Genomic DNA, 19084 nt, shown 5'->3' on the forward strand with positions numbered 1-19084 from the left:
CTGCCACTCAGTCCAGTTCCTCAACTTTGCCTTTGATGTTCAGGGCTCCTAGAGTGTCATATATCATCGATTCACTTGTTTTTTTCCTGTCTTTGTTGTAAGAGGGACCACAGGAAGCACCTGACTACTCCACTCTCTCGGCCCTGTCTCCATTTTGCTGGTTTTGTAAAAGGACAAATTTCCTCCTATTTTTATTTTTTAAAGGTTTGATATTTGTTAATGCTCTGCCCTAGGGGAAAAAACTTCCCTGCATTTTCCTAGCCAATGAATCCAAGTCTGCTTTAATTCCCTTTGCTCCATTCTGGTTTGGGCTGGGACAGCTGGGTTGATGGAAACTGAAATCCAAGACAAGCAAAAGGAAAGGGAGCCATGCAGAGACCCAGTAATCCTTTGCTTCTCTCCAAGGAGGGCACACTTGCTGAAACAGTCCTGTGTGGTTTCTTTTCTCATCCTCTACATGTGTGGGCACATCGACACATGGAAAAGTGCGTGTTCTTTTAAAAACAAAACAAACAAAAAACAAGCAAACAAATAGTAAAAAAAAAAAAAAGAAAACTCTCTGGAGCTGAAGAAAGGGTCATATAAGAGTTGCATACCTCTTAGTGAATGACATCATAACAATAATAAAGGAGCTGACACTGAGGAAGCAACCTGTTTTTCTCTTTTAGATATTTGACCTTCAGCAGTCAAAGTACTTTCAGGCAGAGGCTCTATTTAACACTCACAAGAACGCTCATCCTTGATCACTTCATAATCCCATGTCCTTTGATTTTGAGTTTTAGTGACAGGAGGTACTGGCAGCCAGTTTTTAGAAAAATAATGGGAACTGTCCAAGAAGTCTTCATCAAAAAGAGTAAAGAAAAAGACAGGCAGCACCATTACAAGCTGGACACAGAGTGATGTAACCCCTGGAGTTTCTTTCTTTTTGCGAATCACATTATCTCCTAGGAATTGTGATGCTCTGTGAAAAATGTGTGAGCCTCTCTGGCTGGGTTACAAATGATAGTGGAATACATTCTTAAGACATCATATTTTCATGCTGACGTTTCTTTTCTTTTGTCATAGGAGACAGTAATCTGGCCCAGGAACTAGCAGTTCTGTGTGGCAGAGAAATCCCCGGGCCCATCCGGTCTACTGGCGAGTACATGCTGATCCGATTCACCTCTGACTTCAGTGTAACCGGGGCAGGCTTCAATGCATCCTTTCACAAGAGTAATATTTTCAAACATTTTTCCCTCTCATCTCGTTTTACCTTTTTCTTGCTCCCTAATGTGGTGCAGTAGTTAAGAGCTTGGCTGCTAATCAAAAGATCGGTAGTTCGAAACCACCAGCTGCTCCTTGGAAACTCTATGGGGCAGTTCTACTCTGTCCTGTAGGGTCACTATGAATCAGAAGGAATGTACTCAATGGCAACAGTTTTTTTTTTTTGGTTCGTTTTGTCTCTTTTTCACTCCCTAACGTACTTTGGTCATTTTTCCATGGCGGGACAGAAGTCATGAACCAGAGGGCACAGGTCTCTGGATGGCTGTGCTATGTAGGGTGCTGAGTCCTGAATCCAGATCCAAAAACTCTGGCCAAGTTGTGCAATAGGGTCTCCTGCCTTCAGGTCTCTGGGTGGGTCATCTTCCCTCTTAAGGAGGCATGTTTTTGGTAGGCACACTAGTAAGAGCTATAAAAAATATGTTTCTGCCTCTCTGAGGGCTGGTACTAGAAGACAGCACAGATCCACAACACATCATGGGAACTAAAGCCAGAGTTATCCTCCCTGTAAGGAACAACCAGTTCCTTAAATAAGATAGAAGAAATCTTCATAAATCCCTTGGTTAAAACCATCCATTTGAGTGTTGGCAGGAAGAGTTTATTGCTCTTGAAATCTGAACTTGGTGAGTCAGAAAATGTGCACAGTGTATGAAATGCTGCAATATTGAGTATGACTGAGATTTTTCAAAACTTGACAAAATGTGAAGTCCAATAATAACTTTAAATCCAAAACTGATGAATGTTAAAGACGTAGTCCATGAAACATCTAAAAACTCTCCGTGTTTAACTGAAAAACACAATTTTAAAGTAGATTCTCAATCTAGACATTAAAAATTAATATTTCCTCCACTGTTACATATGCCTTTTATAAAGTAGGGGACAATGGAAGATAAATTATTCTCCTCACACTCAAGGAAGGCAGTTTGTATTGTGGTTTAAGAGAATGGACTTTGAATTAAACAGACCTAAGATAAATTTTCACCTCTGCGATTTAACTAGTTGTGTGCATTCTCTACACACATTCACCCACGACCTGTTGAGTCCCTGACAGCTGGCAAATTAATGCCTGCTCCATCTATTCTCTTCCCTCAACTCCCAACCTCTCACTCTCTCATTATATATTTGTATGAACATATATACTTGAAAGCTCATTGTATATAATCACCACCAGGACCAGTTGCTTTTTGGGTCAGCTTGACTGGTGGTGACCCCATGTGTGTCAGGGTAGAACTGTACTCTGTAGGGTATTCAGTGGCTGATTTTTTGGAAGTAGCTCACCAGGCCTTTCTTCTAAGGCACCTCTGGATATATTCGAACCTCCAAACTTTTGGTTAGCAGCTGAGTGTGTCGACTATTTGTACCACCCAGGGAACTCCATTTTATATACGTATATGGTGTAGTGATTAAGGAGCTTGGCTGCTAACCAAAAGGTTGGCAGTTCAAGTTCACCAGCTGCTCTATGGGGCAGTTCTACTTTGTCCTATAGGGTCACTGTGAGTCAGAATCGACTCAATGGCAACAAGTTTGGTTATTTTTGGTTTATGTGTGTGTGTGAAAAACAGAACTCTTGATTCCACTCTTTTCTACCCCTGCTCCCAAAGCTGTTCGTTCCACACTCTTCACAGTATTAGTAAGTGGAAAGTATGTTCTTCTAATTATTTAAGCAAAAAACAAAAAACAAAAAAAAAACTTTGGTGTCATCCTTGATTTTTCTCTTTTTCTCACACCCTGTATCCTAACCACCAACAATTTTCCATAGTTCTACCCTCACAATATATCTGGAGTCAAAACATTTCTCACCACTTCTACTGACAGCTACCATCCTACTCCAGATGTCTATTATCTCTCCTTGGATTTAGGCAATCACCTCTTTATTGGACACCCTGCTTCTCTGTTTTAATGCCCTTCCCCTTCTAGGCTAAGCATTGCAGACAGAGTGATTCTTTAGAATTTAAGTCAGATTATGTCATTCTGTTGCTCAAAACCTTCCAACATCTTCCTCTTCTTATGCAGAAGAAAGTCCTTTCTAACAATGTCCTGTTACCTTTCTGAACTCTCATTCAGCATATCCACTCTACTAGATGCACCTCTAATACTCCAAGCCTTTGCACTAACTGTTTTCTGGCCTGGAGTACTTTTCTCCCACAAAGTCATTTGCCTTGACCGGTCATTTCATTCAGGTCTTTGCTCAGATGTTTCCTTGACATTAGCGCGGCCTTCCCTAACTTCCTCAAACAATAGAGTCCCCTGCTCCCCATGCACCAACACTTATTTTTCTTTAAAGAACTTGTCACCATCTCACATGTTATATATTTGTTTAATGCATGCTTCCCCATCTGTATATTAGTAAGCTTCATGAGAGGAAGGAATTTGTTTTTATTGCTTACCTCTATACTCCCAGATCTTAACAGGCAGTTAGGGCACCTAATAGTGGGTACACAATAAAACCTTGATGTACTAATAACTTCCTACACTTTGTCCTATTTAGTTTCAAACCACGTTTCTGTTGCCTATGCTTGGAAAATCGTCAGGAAAGACAATTAAGCATAAAAATCTAGTGTATGTCATTGAAATGACCTCCCTTTGTTTTTTCTTGTGAAGGCTGTGGTGGCTATTTACATGCAGACAGAGGGGTTATTACATCCCCCATGTATCCTGAAACCTACCCTCCCAACCTCAACTGCTCTTGGCATGTCCTGGTTCAGAGTGGTCTGACTATCGCTGTCCATTTTGAACAGCCATTCCAGATTCCAAACGGAGATTCTTCCTGCAACCAGGGGGATTATGTGGTGGTAGGTCTTGTTCTCTACCCTTTCTAATTACTTTCTCTGCAGACTTCATTCAGAAAATGAAATGATGAATTTTCCCCCCTGGGATACAAATCGATAGGACTTTTTCACTTCATCTTTTACAATATAAAGTAATTTATGCAATTTTAATTTGCCTTTCCAGCTAAAAAATGGACCTGATATTTATTCTCCACCCTTGGGACCCCATGGAGGAAATGGCCATTTTTGTGGTAGTCGTCCTTCATCTACTATGTTCACCTCAGATAATCAAATGTTTGCTCAGTTTATTTCTGATAATAGTAATGGAGGGCAAGGATTTAAGATCAAGTATGAAGCAAAGAGTTTAGGTAAGTATTTTCACTGAGATTAAAGTCTGTACTTTTCCTGCAGTTGTTTGGTTTACTTCATTTAAATAAATTTGAGAAGAAATACATAAAGTTTTCTTTTCTGAGCTGAGAGTAAGAATGTTAATAAAAATAGCTACCTATTATCAAGCACCTACCATATTCTCGATATTTCAGTATTTTATCATGACTACTTTTTAAGGAAGGTATCATTATTCCCATTTTACAGATAAGTAAAATGAGGCTTAGACTTTTCCATGGCCACACATGTAGTGACTGACCAAAGTGAAATTCTCCATGATTGTGAATTGAACTGTTCTTAATGATCCCCTGAAATTCCTTAGATCTTTCCATTATAAAATGTATAATTGTAAGCTACTTTCAGTTACAGTAACATTGTAAGAATGATAATTGCCTTGTTTTGTAATAATTTGTGTACTTCCTTTTAGATGAACACACAATCCTCTGATTTTATTATTACCCATTTAATTATATATCATTGCAGTGATCTTTACTTAATTACCTTTACTTAATTACATTTGATTGTAATTATATTTAATTCTACTGTAAAGATTTAATTCCCATGACTTATTTTTGTATAATGCTTAATTAGTAAATAAATAAGCATAGCTTCAAGAAAAGGGAGTAATGTCAGTAGAGGGCAATATAAAAAATCTTTGCTTGTCTGCAAAGGAATTAGTAAATATGGATTTCAGAATAATTCTATGACCTGAACCCCAGATTCCTGAATATGTCTCAAAGTGCATTAAAAAACTTTTTGTTGTTGTTGTTAAGAATATATGCAGCAAAACATACACCAACTGAACCGTTTCTACATGTACAATTCAGTGACATTGATTACATTCTTTGAGCTGTGCAACCATTCTCACCCTCTTTCTCTGAGTTGTTCCTCCCTCATTAACATAAACTCGCTGCCCCCTAAGTTTCCTACCTAATCTTTCGAGTTGCTGTTGTCGCTTTGGTCTCATATAGATAGTTCTTAGAAGAGCACAATGCTCAAGGAAGATTTTTTTTTTTACTAGTTTAACTAAACAATTGTTTGAATTTAAAAAGATTTCAGGGGATATTTTTGGTTTAAGTTCAAAGTACATTTTAATCTAAATGAAACTGTATATTTTATTACAAGTATGCAAAAATGAGAATTTAAAATATCGGCATAGTTTCTTTATTTTGGGAAAGGAGAAAAAAGAAAAGTCTCCACCAACTGACATGGAAAGTTGCCTAATAACTGGAATAGGCTCCATAACTATAGGGAATGTACTCTGTCACTTCCCAGTACACATTGCTCTTGCATTTGGAAGGAGATTTTAAGAACACAGCTCTGTGAACAGCAGCACCATTAATGACTGGATTTAAGTTTCTCATCCCTCCGAAGCTCCACCCTGAGATTTGCTGCTGAGTCATTAACAGGCAGGATTTCACCAGGTACTGAGGCATTATCAGAGTAACAGAGCCTTGTGTCCAGTGAGTAGACTTTGGCCCATCCCACAGAACTCTACTTTTTTATCTTTACCCAGTCTTTACTCAGTCTTGGTTTATATTTTTAAAGCCAACGTTTACTGGTAATTCAGATACATTAAGGATCTATTTCACACATTATGCCTCTTCTATTCCTTTGTGAACCCACTAATCATGCAACTTTGGTTATGGTGACATCTTCTCCCCATTTCTCTTAAAGCTTCTGACTGCCCTTAATATTAGGCCTAAACAAAGATCTTTTGATTTCAAAACCTATTACTGGACAACACCAAACAGTATGATCATATTTCATTCTGTTGTACATTGGGATGCCATAAATCTGAGCCAACTCAATGGCAAAGAACACCAACTTTCCAAATCAACCATTTTCCTTAACTACGGAAAGACTTCTACTTCCCTGTCTATCTTTCCACCATATCTACTTCCATGTCACTCCCATTTCTCAGCCTTTAACGTATGTTTTTTGGTGAATTTTGACATTCAACTCATCTATTTTTCGTACCATCTTTCTCCAGAGACACTTTTTCAGTATAGTTGACTGAGATTTCTATGTCCCTATGCTAGCTGCTTTTTAATCTTACCCTGATTGATTGGTTTATTAATTGTCAAACCTTTACAAAGTGCTTCATACTGTGTAAATGACCAAGTTCTGTCAAGGAGTTCACAGTACAGTGGAGGAGACAGAGAAACAGAGACAATTAGAACATGGTAGAACAAGTGCTAGACAGAGGAGTTTATGAGGAGCTATGTAAATGCATAAGAGAAACAGAGGAGGAAGATGAATAGAGATTTGTCAATCAGTAAAGAAAGAATGTGAGAACATATAAAGTCTCAATGGTATGAGATAAGGTCAAAAGGAGGTAGGTTTAATGGTAGTGAAGCAGGCAGAAATCATAATACTAAGGGCGGTAGATGCCATGATAAAGAGTTAGAATGTTAACCTGAAGAAAATGGGGAACCATTAAAAGATTTTAATCAAAAGTGTGAGTGACATGATCATTAGAAACATTAATTGGGCTGCAGCATTGAAGGCATATTAGAGGGAGCAAGACTAAGGTAGGGAGACAAGATGAAAGAGTAATTCAGGAAATAATTATTAGGTCCTAGACCAAGGCAGTGGCAGAAGAATGAAGAGGAGAGAACATATTGAGAGAAGTTATAAATGTGGCATTGAGTGAATTTGAAGGTCAGTTAGATATGGAAGAGGAGAGGAGCCATGGATGACCCCTACATTTCTGACCAGGTGGATCCATCCATTCATTCCATAAACGTTTTTGAAAACCTGCCATGTGATGGGCACCATACTAGATGATGGGGATATAGCAGTAAACAAACAAAATCTATGTCCTCAGGGAGCTTGTTTTTATTGTCAAAACACAGTATATAAGTAAATTATATGCTATGTTATACGGTAAAATATGCTAAGGAGAAAAGCAAAAGTAGGAAAGATGGTAGGGAGTGTTAGTATTGCGGGAGATGATACTATCATTCATTCATATATGGAACTCTGGATGGTGAGCAGATGCTAAGATTAGTTTTGGATGTGTTCAATTTGAAATATCTGAATTACATCCATTGGACAAGTGACTCTGGATGTCAGAAGAGGAATCTGGGCTGAATTTGTAAATATGGGAGTCATTAGCAGACCGGTTATTGTTTAAGTCATGAGGATGAATGGCATTAATCAAAGAAATATTTAGAGCAAGAAGATGAAAGGCCACAGAGGGATTCCTGGAAATCTCCAGAAATGTCAGGAAAGAGGCACCCAAGGACCAGAAGGGGAATGATCAGAGAGATAAAAGAAGAACAAGGAGAAGTTGGTGTCTAGGAAGCTAAGAGAAGAAACTATAAAGAAGGAAGATGTAGCCAACTATGATAAGTGCTGTGGATATAAAATAAATATTAAAAAAGGATCTTTGGGTTATACCATTGTGAGGTGATTGAGAACCAGGGCAAGAGTGCTTTGATAGGGTTAAAGAGTTACAGGGAAGGAGTAAAAAGGGGTGAGGAATAGAGAAAGTGACTGTAAATTATATGACCAAGTGAAATGTGGAATGTAAAAGGGAAAGAAGAAGAGAGAAAGGGAGAGGAAAGAGAGAGAGATTAAAAGCACAGGAAGAAGAGAAGGGTTAAATAGAACACGGTCCCTGAGGAGAGAGAGCAGAATGGGAACCTGATCTAGAGATACAGGAAGACAATGTCCAGGAGAAAAACAAAAGAGAGTAGAGATGCTGATGAATTTGCCAAGGATTGGCCAAAAACCAAAACCAAACAGAAAGAAAACAAACCTGTTGCCATCAAGTCGATTCCAACTCATAGAGACCCAGTAGGACAGAGCAGTACTGCCCCATAGGTTTTCCAAGGAGCGGCTGGTGGATTTGAACTGCCCACCTTTTGGTTAGCAACCATAGAAAAGCGGTAACAAATGGAGGGAGTTCTCATCTGATTTTTTTTTTTTCTGAAGTAGAACTCAAAGTAGTGTGCTGAGAATCAAGAGGAAATGGGGAGAATACATAAAGGAGTTTAGGGAGCATAATAGAGTTTCACATGGCTGTTGTAGTTTATAGCAAAAGAAAGGAAGGAATGCTTGACAGCATTGAGGTTAGAGAACATGTATTTGTAGTGCCATCAATTTTCATGAATGGGTTGAATAGAGAATAATCACGGTACTGGGATTTTGCAAGGCAAGTCTAAAGGAAAATAAGGGGCAAGGAAGTTGAAGGCAGTCAAAGGAATTTGAAATTTATTATTTCAGAGATGGAGGAGTTCTGGGTAATGACAAAATTCAGAATGTGACCATAAGTGCTGGGTGAGAGCAGAAATAAATGTCACTAGAGTTTAATAGATCAAGTATCTGCGAGGCTAAGTTATTGGACAGGTTAATTACATTGGCACTGTAAGTATACAGTTCACTTCTGCATAATTTCTTTGTTGAGATTTCCAATGAATGTTTATTAATAAAAAGAAAATATTTTAATATAATGTTTTGGTCTTTTAGAACAGAAATATAAAAGCTCCTTTATCTTCTTGCAAAAAAAAAAAAAGACTAATTGTCTCATGCCGTTCATCTCCTATTCTTCAAATGCATCTACATCCTACAGAAACATAATGAACAAACGCCCACAGAGGTGTAGGAATCTGCTTAGTCTTTTAAATATTTAAAGAGTAAGACTCTGCATCATTCCATTGAACTGTGTTCAATCAGTGGGAAATTAAAACTGCTAGGATACTTGCATGTTTTGTTTAAGCCTATATTAATGCTTCACAGATGTTCTGCATGTACTTTGTACCATAATTATTTTGTTGGCTCTAAGGAAGAGAAGTATATCATTTGGCAAATTAACGAGTGATAACACCTGGTGGCTCCCTCAATAGCGAATTCAGAATTTGTTTGCTTAAGAAGAAATTAAGGACAATTCAAGATGAAAGGAAATTGAGATTGGAAATGTAGATAAATTGACTTAAAAAAAATGATGGTGTCAGTTGACTGTGCCCTCCTTCACTAGATTGTAGATTGATTTAACTGTGCTTCCTGACAGCTTGTGGTGGCAATATTTATATCCATGATGCTGATTCCGCTGGGTATGTAACCTCCCCCAACCACCCTGACAATTACCCTCAACACACTGATTGCATTTGGATCCTATCTGCTCCTCCTGGAAAGCGCATACAGCTGCAGTTTGAAGACCAATTCAATATTGAAGCAACACCCAAGTAGGTTATTTCCATTTAATTTTTCTCTTACCCAGAGTTACTATTTTTTAGCTGTCATGTCTCAGAACAATTTATTCCTTATTTTCACACCAGTATAGGTATACTGCATAGGAAATCTAGGGATGAAGGGAAACGCTTATTGCCCGAAGCCTGAGAAACATTATCTGTCAGCCACTTTCCCATCAGCCAAGTAGATTATGTACACAGATATTGTCCCTGGTGATCCTATATACATCCTGCAGGAGACACTGAGAATGGCTGCTTGAGATTTATGTTATCCATTTTCCTCCCCAAGGAAAAGTATAGTGACACTGGTAGATGAGTATTTATTTGCCCAGTCGCATACTCAATGTCATAATGATAAAATATCTGTTTAACAAATGGGAATTTGTGTGATTTGACATTACGGATCACCAGTGTCAGAAACAGGACCAAACCAAGTACAGTACAATTTCCCTATCTGTATCTAATAAGAGAGCCCCGGTAGTGCAGTGGTTAAGTGCTTGGCTGCTAACCGAAAGGTTGGCAGTTCAAACCCACCAGCTGCTGCTTGGCAGAAAGATGTGGCAATCTGCTTCTATAAATTTTTACAGCCTTGGAAACCCTGTGGTGCAGTTCTCCTCTGTCCTATAGGGTCAGTTTGAGTTGGAATTGATTCAATGGCAATGAGTTAGGTTTTTTGGGTTTTATTTAATAAGAATTCTTAAAGAGTTACAAACCATGGAGTATGTCTTACTATGTTGAACACAAAGGGTAATTACATAGACTGAAAAAAAAATCTGTAGTTTTGTCTTTAACAAAAGTGTGTATACATTTACATAAATACATGTACGGTACAAAACTTGGATACAGAGCTTTTCCTTACCATTGTAGGCACCTGATACAATGCTACCTTTCTACTCACTGAGTATTAACTGATTGACTTGCTCATACATTTTGAGTAAATATTTGTTTGCTTTTACGGACACCCAGAAAATTCCAGCTGAGACTCTCCATTAGCCTGGGTGGAGAACTGTCAAGAGTTTATCTGTGTTATATGAAACATGTCAAATCATCATGTGAAACAAAGTACTTGTAGCTTTTTTTTTTTTTTTAATTCCTAGGAAGTAAATTGAGGATGACTTTTATATTTGTAAAACTAATACAGAATTATGGAAGGCAAGTCAATATTCTTCTGTGTGGTACATGTAATACCTATCTTTTCTGAGCTAAATAAGGAGTTTATTTTCATTAGGAAAAATACTATACGGCATTCTTAAGAGACATGTAGCTTAAACTGACTGTCATAGTATCTTATGCTGCAGGAATGATTTAATAATACCCTCAGAGAAAATCATTGATGTCTTTATCATCAGACTATGTCAAAGCAATTGGCCTTATACATTACACAGAATTTTTTCTCACTTTAGCTGTACTTCCAATTACCTTGAGTTGCGGGATGGAGCTGATTCAAATGCACCAATACTTTCCAAGTTTTGTGGGATATCTCTGCCCAGAAGTCAGTGGTCCTCAGAAGAAGTCATGTACCTGAGATTCCGGTCTGATAACAGCCCTACTCATGTTGGATTCAAGGCTAAGTATTCCATAGGTAACAACATTTTTTATATTCAATAGGAAATTAGTGATAAAACGAATGTGTTAACGCATTTTAAAAAATCATACCTTCTTTTAAAAGAAATCTTTCTCTCTAAGGACTATTTTGATGATAAACAAACAAAAAAGCCGAACCTGTTGCCATCGAGTCAATTCTGACTCATAACGACCCTATAGGACAGAGTAGAACTGCCCCATAGTGTTTCTAAGGAGAGGCTGGTGGATTTGAACTGCTGATCCTTTGGTTAGCAGCTGTAGCGTGCTGTAGCTCTTAACCACTGCACCACTACAGCTCCTATTTTGATGATAGGAATAGATAAATAAGGAATATAAGTGTTTAAAACCATAAAGTTGTTATTTTTAATTTTCACTTTCTTATTTTAAAACACTATTTTTAGTAAATTCGAATATTTTGTATTTTTTCCTAACTTGTTTGTGAAAAACATATTCAGTTAAATAAATTTTTGTTTCTTCCCCTCACCATCAAATATGTATTATATTACTTTAAATAATAAAACAGTTTATTTAGTAATCAAAGAATGTTATTTAGAACAGTGACTGTAAACTCTTCATCATTAGTAGAATAACAGCTCCCCCGCCCCAGGTCTGTAGTGCCAAATCAATCCCTGATAAAAAGCAAATATGTCTTCTCAATGTTTTGAGTTCTTTATTCTTAAAACTACCAAAAATATGCATACTGAAAATTCACTATAATATAGTCCACAATGACATAGAATTTAGTATCTGGTGGGTCTAGTCTGGACATAAACCAAATTTATTTATTACAGCAAAAACTAGAAAGCCTAATTGTAATAATATTTAACATACACTGTAGCTGATTTTATATGCTGAGACAAATTGCATATAATTCAGTGTAGCTATTGCATCCAGCTGATAGGAAAGAATTGATTCTCAGTTTTCAAGTCCTGAAGATATCAATTACTGCAGTAGAACAATTATTTAATAGTTAAATCAGAAACGGCAGGCATCACTAATCAACCACAGCACCCCATCCACTGAACTTAGACTCAATTTTTAGCATCCTTCTGAACACAGCAGACTAGGCAGTTGGTTGTTAAAATGAAACGTGTCACTGAAAGGTCTTACATAGTGTCCCAAGCAAATTAATGAGATTTTACAGAATACACCACTCAATAGTCTTTCCATCTTCCATTTCCCATCATTGGCTTGGGCTTGTGGTATCATTTCCCTTTGCATCTATGTTAGGTTTCAAATAAGGAGGACGCTAAGCAAACATTTTCAGAGTTTTAAAAATTTCAGTGCCCATTCATTGGCACCTAAAAAATTTAAATATGCTGGTGACATTAAAAAAAAAAAAAACCTGTAATAGAATATTGCTTTTTTTTTTTTTTTTTGCAGCCCTGTGTGGAGGAACAGTGACTGGGCAAAGTGGTGTCATTGAAAGCATTGGATATCCAACACTTCCTTATAGAGACAATTTATTCTGTGAGTGGCATCTCCAGGGTCTCTCAGGACACTATTTCACCATCCATTTTGAAGACTTTAACCTTCAGAATTCCTCCAACTGTGAAAAAGACTTTGTGGAGATCTGGGAAAACCATACCTCTGGTCAGTGAAATATGTTTGCTCTCTTTTGAAAGTGTTTATTTTCATGAGTAGTTATTCCGTGCCTGAAATCTCCTAACTTCCAAGAAAGGCAAAAACATGTCGATTCTGCAGAGAAGTGCAGACCAGTGAGCTTTGAGTAGCACCAGCTCTTTTTGCCCTTGATTCCTACCCATAAACAATCAGTGTCTATAGCCCTGGGGGAGTCCATATATAGCTTATTCTGGAGACCACATTGTTGGAGCGCTGAACTGGGAAGTCATCCTCTTCGTGTTGGTCCCTCCAGTGCTATATGCAATTATCTTAGGGGTATTCTATAAGGTAAGAAGAGGAAAGGGTAATGTATTCTAGCAATAATATGATGGGCACTTGTCACTCTGCTGTCTCAGATTATTTCCTTAACCAAATGAGCAAGGCTTTGTCATTGTACTTAGATGCCTTTGTCCTAATTGGTTGTAGTTTTATTATACTTCATGTATCTGAAAATGTTCATTTTTATTCATATTGTCTTGCTTTTCTTGACAGAGCGTACCATTTCTTCATGGGAAGGGTCTTGTCTTTTATTATTTTCCCTATAAAGTGCCGAACACCTCAAGCAGAGGTTAAACAATCACCTGCACATATACTTACTTAGTGATTTGACTCCCACAGGACATGTATTGGGCAGATTCTGTGGAAACACCATTCCTGACAGCATGGACACTTCTGGCAATGTTGCTTTGGTCAGGTTTGTCACAGATGGCTCTCTTACTGCCGCAGGATTCAGATTGCGGTTTGAATCTAGCATGGAAGGTAAGTTAATTGATTCACTAAAATAAATAAATAAATAAAAGTTATTTAGCACCTAGATTGGATGCTCTGCTAGGCACCGATGTTACAACAGTAAGAAGAAGAACCAAAAATGTTTAATGGAAAGACAGACATTAATCATTTGGTTACACCAGTAAATGAGAAATTACTGTCATAAGTTGTAATCAAAGGAAAATAATGAGAGATGTAATAAGGGGATGAGAGTTTTTTTGACAATACTTATCTTAAGAAAGCCAGTCCATGGGCCCTATAGTTTTTTCAGAATTTGCATTCCCAAATATCCTGGCAAATATAGGTGAAATAAATATTTTGCCTGAAAAAATCGGGTAATTATTTTAGCCTTTCGTTGTTTCCTGGCTATTAAGATTGGTCTTTCATATTTCTTAGGACATGATAAAAATTAAAATGTTGCCAGTAACTATTATCCATGGGAGCAAAGATTAAGTATTAATAGAGACAGGAAATGAATGTAAATGTTCTATAAAAAGTCCTCAGGTACATATAGTAGTAAATAAATAAGGGCAATGATTTTATCTAGCAGGATAGTAAAAACAAAAAAATAAAACTTTAATTTTAAGAGCATTCCTTATAATAGATGGGGTCATTTTGATTTGGTTGGAATTTTTTCCCCTTCAGAGTGTGGTGGGAATCTCCAGGGCCTTACTGGAACATTTGCTTCTCCCAACTATCCGAACCCAAATCCTCACAGCCGGATCTGCGAGTGGAGAATCACTGTGCAGGAAGGAAGGCGGATCACTCTAACTTTTAACAACCTGAGGCTGGAAGCTCATCCATCCTGCAGCAACGAGCATGTGACAGTAAGTGTTCTGTGCAGTCAGGGGAATTATATCCATTGTTTGAGGAGTTTATTGACCTATAAATCATAGTCAGAAAACTAGGCCAGAGATATTCCCATCCATGCAACTATATCTCAGACAAATTCTGGTCTTTTAGATGGAACAAAATCACAATCAACTTCCAAAATAATTTTTAAATCAGGTTTAAGAAGTCCATCAGTTGTTATTATATACATCAGGGTCATAGCTAGGATAAATTTTAAGAGCAAATGATCATTGCATATGCCAAAACTGTGTAGAGAGAGAAAGGTAAAGCCATGGGGCACCCATAACTTAACCGGACCAGAGTTATGCACAAGCCACCACCAAAAGTTTTAAGCAGATATGTAGTCTGCTTGCTTAATTATTGTTCTCTGTCGGGGGTACTGAAGGACTCCTCATGGGAGACCTCTGTTGCCTGCCGTCCATGTTTTCTACCTCAAATAATGTGAGACGTGCCCTTAGTATTCTTAGCTTATCTTAGCTAAAGAAAGAAAATGAGATCCGTAATTGTGATGATATACTGTTAACACACACACACACACACACATTGTCTTTTATCAGATATTGAAAATTATGAAACCCAGTGTGTTTCCTTTTATTTGAAAGTGAGGAAACTTTGAACTAAGCTTGTTTATTTTAAAGGAACTTTTAAAAATATTATTAAATGAACATATAGACAAGAAGGAAGTAACTAAAGAAACTAATTATTCCCACTATACCATATTTTGATGCATTTCCTTATTTTTTCTTGACAATGCATAATTTTATATACACCTTCTCCTCACTTATCAACATGGTTAGATTCCAAAGACCAGGCTGTTATGCAAAATCAGCGTTATATAAAAATGGAGGATGACCACATCATTACATAACTGCCAAATTACATCATTACATAACTGCCAAATCACATCATTACATGGCTGCCAAACCACTGAGAATCATGGCCCAGCCAACTTGACACATAACCATCAAAGCAGCGTTACTCTCGCCTCACACCTCAGCATTTGTTACTGCTAGATATACACTGTTAATGCACAAAATAGTCAGATAGTAGATTTTTTACTGTTGTCATAAATGCAAAATGTGAGATTACGAGATAGTTGATAAGTGTGGAGAAGGTGTAGTTGTAATCATGTAGTATAAATGCATTTGTATACTCATTTTCATCTATTTTTATGATCATAAATATAGCAAACGCTTACTGAACACTGGAGAGTTCAGAAAATAGAAAAATACTTGGAATTCTATATGCCCATTATTAAAATTTTGATGTATATACAGTTGTTTTTTTTCTTTAAAATTGCTTATATAGTTGAGTTCATACTGAATATAATGATTATTAGGAATCTTAGCAAGAGAATATTCACATGTCCTCCAGGAAAGATAATATGAAAACTACATAATTTTAGAAGTCAAATAATAAAATTGATAGCAGCAACAACAAAATCAGAACCCTGACTTTCCCACCCTCCCGCATCTCTGAATCCTAGATGCCAAAGGCATTCATTTTCAACTCTCGGTACTTTCTTCTGATATTTGTCATTATTTTAAAACAACATTCTTATTCTGCTACTTCATGATTTTTAGTCTCAGACATTATCCGTAGACATCTCACTATGGAACATGAGGATTTAGCTCTCTTCACAAATCACCCCCTGCAGCACCACAAATACACACAGGGATGTTCCATAGTTCAGCGCTGTCCCCAATTTCTTCACAAAATACTTAAGCTACAGACTTTGTTTAAATTGTTATTTAGTGTTTACATAACTGTGATTGTGTAAGTATCCTTCACAACTAAGCCAGTAGTGTACTATGGTAACATTTGCTTTTGTTTTTCCAAGAAATAATAATTGTATCATTTTCATACGTTCTTAGTTTTCTATGCATTTATCACTAATTCTTCCTCACACCTTCCACCCAAGGTGTACAGCTTCACCTTATGTAATCAAGCACACCTATCAGTTCCATTTATTTTCCTTAGCAATATCCTTCCTTGAGCCTTTGCCCATCAGCTCCAAGCCTGATGCCAGCTGTCATTTTGGGATTTCCCTTCACCATCAAATTTGGAACTCTTCATCCCTCTTCTGGACTGGATACTTGGCTTTCTGATACTATTCTTGGTTAATTTCCTCCTTTTGATGCGGCATGTGCTCTTGTAGCTCCCAAAGGACGTAGACATGGGTCAAATTTTTTGAGAATATGTTTACTTGAAATCATTATTATTTTACCCTCATTATTTGTTGGTATTTTGACTGGATATAGAAGTCTAAGATGAAAACATTATCCCTCTGAATTTTTAAGATATTAATTTCTTAGTTCCCAGTGTTGTTACGTAGCTCTGGTGGCACAGTGGTTAAAAGCTCGGCTGCTAACTAAAAAGGTCAGCAGTTCAAATCTACCAGCCACTCCTTGGAAAACCTGTAGGGCAGTTCTGCTCTGTCTTATAGGGTTACTATGAGTTCGAATTGACTAGACAGTAATGGGTTTAGTGTTGCTATTTTCAGTATCATTCCTTATCTTTTGTCTTGAGTATGTTACCAATCTTTGTTTTACTCTGTAAGATTTAGGATCATGCTTTTATCACTGGTACTATAAAATGTCTCAGGGATGTGTTTTTGTGTAGGTCTATTTTCATCCATTGTCCTAGGTACTCTTTGGTCTGTTCAATCAGAAATCTCACATCCTTAAGTCTGAGATATTTTCTTGCATTATGTTTTTATCATTTCCTTCCATATAGTCTATTTCTGAAATTCCTTTTGATGGAATATTAGAGGTCCTGTTTTGATCCTCAGATTTTCATTTTTTTCTGTTTTCTATCTTTGTCTTTTTCCTCTTAGAGATTTAAATTTTAGCTTATGATTTTTCTCTTATATTTTTAAATGATTCTATTTTATTTTTAGTTTCCAACAGCTCGTTCTTATTCTATAAATATTCTACCTATATAGCATTCCATTCATATTTTATGGGTGGAATATCTTCTTTTACATCTTTGAATATATTAATCATAACTTTGAACTTTTATGTTGCTTCTGTTGTGGTCAGTTTCCTTCAAGTATCTATTATTTATTTATTTAGGTCTGCCTTTTCCATTAGACATTTCCCTGAATGCCCTTGGATAGTCATTTATATTTAAGAATGAAATACTAAAAAGCTGATTGGCAGCTGTCATGGATTGAATTGTGTCTTCCCAAAATGTGTGTCATCTTGGCTAGGCCATGTTTCCCAGTACTGTGAGTTTGTCCACCATTTTTGTGATCTCTATGATTTTCCTATGTGTTGTAAATCCTACCTCTATGATGTTAATGAGGCATGATTAGAAGCAGTTATGTTAACGAGGCAGGACTAAATATATAAGACTAGGTTGTGTCTTAAGTTAATCTCTTTTGAGGTATAAAAGAGAGAATCGAGCAGAGAGACAGGGGGACCTCATACTACCAAGAAACAAGAGCCAGGAGAAAAGCACATCCTTTGGATCCGGGGTCCCTGCACCAAGAAGCTTCTCAACCAGGGAAAGATTGATGACAAGGACCTTCCCCCAGAGCTGACAGAGAAAGACTTCCCCTGGAGCAGACACCTTGAATTCAGACTTCTAGCCTCCTAGACTTTGAGAGAATAAATTTCTCTTTGTTAAAGCCACCCACTTGTAGTATTTCTGTTATAGTAGTACTAGATAACTAAGATAACAGCTTTATGTGTGTGGCTGGAGCTTATCAACCTCTGAGCTTCATGAGTGGTGACAATCTAGTTGGGGAAACCTACAAATATATCTACAAGTCTTTTTTGTTGGGAAAATAAAGAACTGCAGTAAGGAATCTCCTTCAGAATTAGTTTATTTTTCTGAATCTTTCATATTATGTCCACATTCCTTTTCTCTAAAATCTATTTTCATAGGTTCAAAGTTAGTTTTGTTTCCTCTTCACTTTGCTCCAAATAAGGCTCTGTGGATTGCACTTTGCCCATCCTCTACTTGGAAACTTGTAAAAAACAAACAAACAAGCAAACAAAAACTTTTTTAATATCTACAAGTGGAGCGAGGGCAGCTATAAGTGCACTGCTCCTAGTCTAATCCCTTATCTAGTTGTACTGAGCATAAAATTCCTTCAAACTCAGCTGTCTATCTGACTCATTGCACTAATGGAGAAGACGAAAAACTATTCCACTCAGTGTACACTACAGTGGGACTGGTGTCTGATTTTGTTACTACTTATAGCAAATTTTAGAGCCTGATCTAAGTCTCATATGCCCACTTTCTACCCTCTTTTTTGCTGGGAGTTGTAGTTTTTGAATACAAAAGAGGGTGGAAGACGAGAGTTGAAATAGCACTCTGGTTGCTTTTAAAAGCAGAATTCCATGTGATAAATGGATGACTGCACAATTTTTAGTCCTTGTGAATCTAAGCTGGGGGCAGACATAAGAACAGGGATAAAGGGCATTGATCATGTTTCCCAATATTTTCCATTAGTCTTGTAGTTACTGAGGCCCTGGTGGCACAGTGCTTAAGTGTTTGGCTGCTAACCAAAAGGTCAGCACTACGAATCCACCAGCTGCTCCTTGGAAACCCTTTGGGGCAGTTCTACTCTGTCCTATAATGTCGCTATGAGTTGGAATTGACTTGATGGCAATGGGTTTGGTTTTTTTTTTTTTT

The 19084-nt window shown here is 37.2% G+C and overlaps 1 protein-coding gene across 1 annotated transcript in view; it reads left to right on the forward strand.

Moving 5' to 3' along the window:
• The window catches only part of CUBN (cubilin), a 396867-nt gene that overhangs the window by 289652 nt on the left and 88131 nt on the right, over positions 1-19084 (forward strand). The window contains 8 exon segments of the mRNA XM_004391280.1: positions 1066-1212; positions 3862-4052; positions 4213-4396; positions 9433-9607; positions 11017-11195; positions 12581-12790; positions 13439-13579; positions 14234-14415. Coding sequence (XP_004391337.1) covers positions 1066-1212; positions 3862-4052; positions 4213-4396; positions 9433-9607; positions 11017-11195; positions 12581-12790; positions 13439-13579; positions 14234-14415 — 1409 coding nt within the window.

The sequence above is a fragment of the Trichechus manatus genome, unplaced genomic scaffold (genome assembly GCF_000243295.1).
Source record: "Trichechus manatus latirostris isolate Lorelei unplaced genomic scaffold, TriManLat1.0 scaffold00075, whole genome shotgun sequence".
Taxonomy (NCBI): domain Eukaryota; kingdom Metazoa; phylum Chordata; class Mammalia; order Sirenia; family Trichechidae; genus Trichechus; species Trichechus manatus.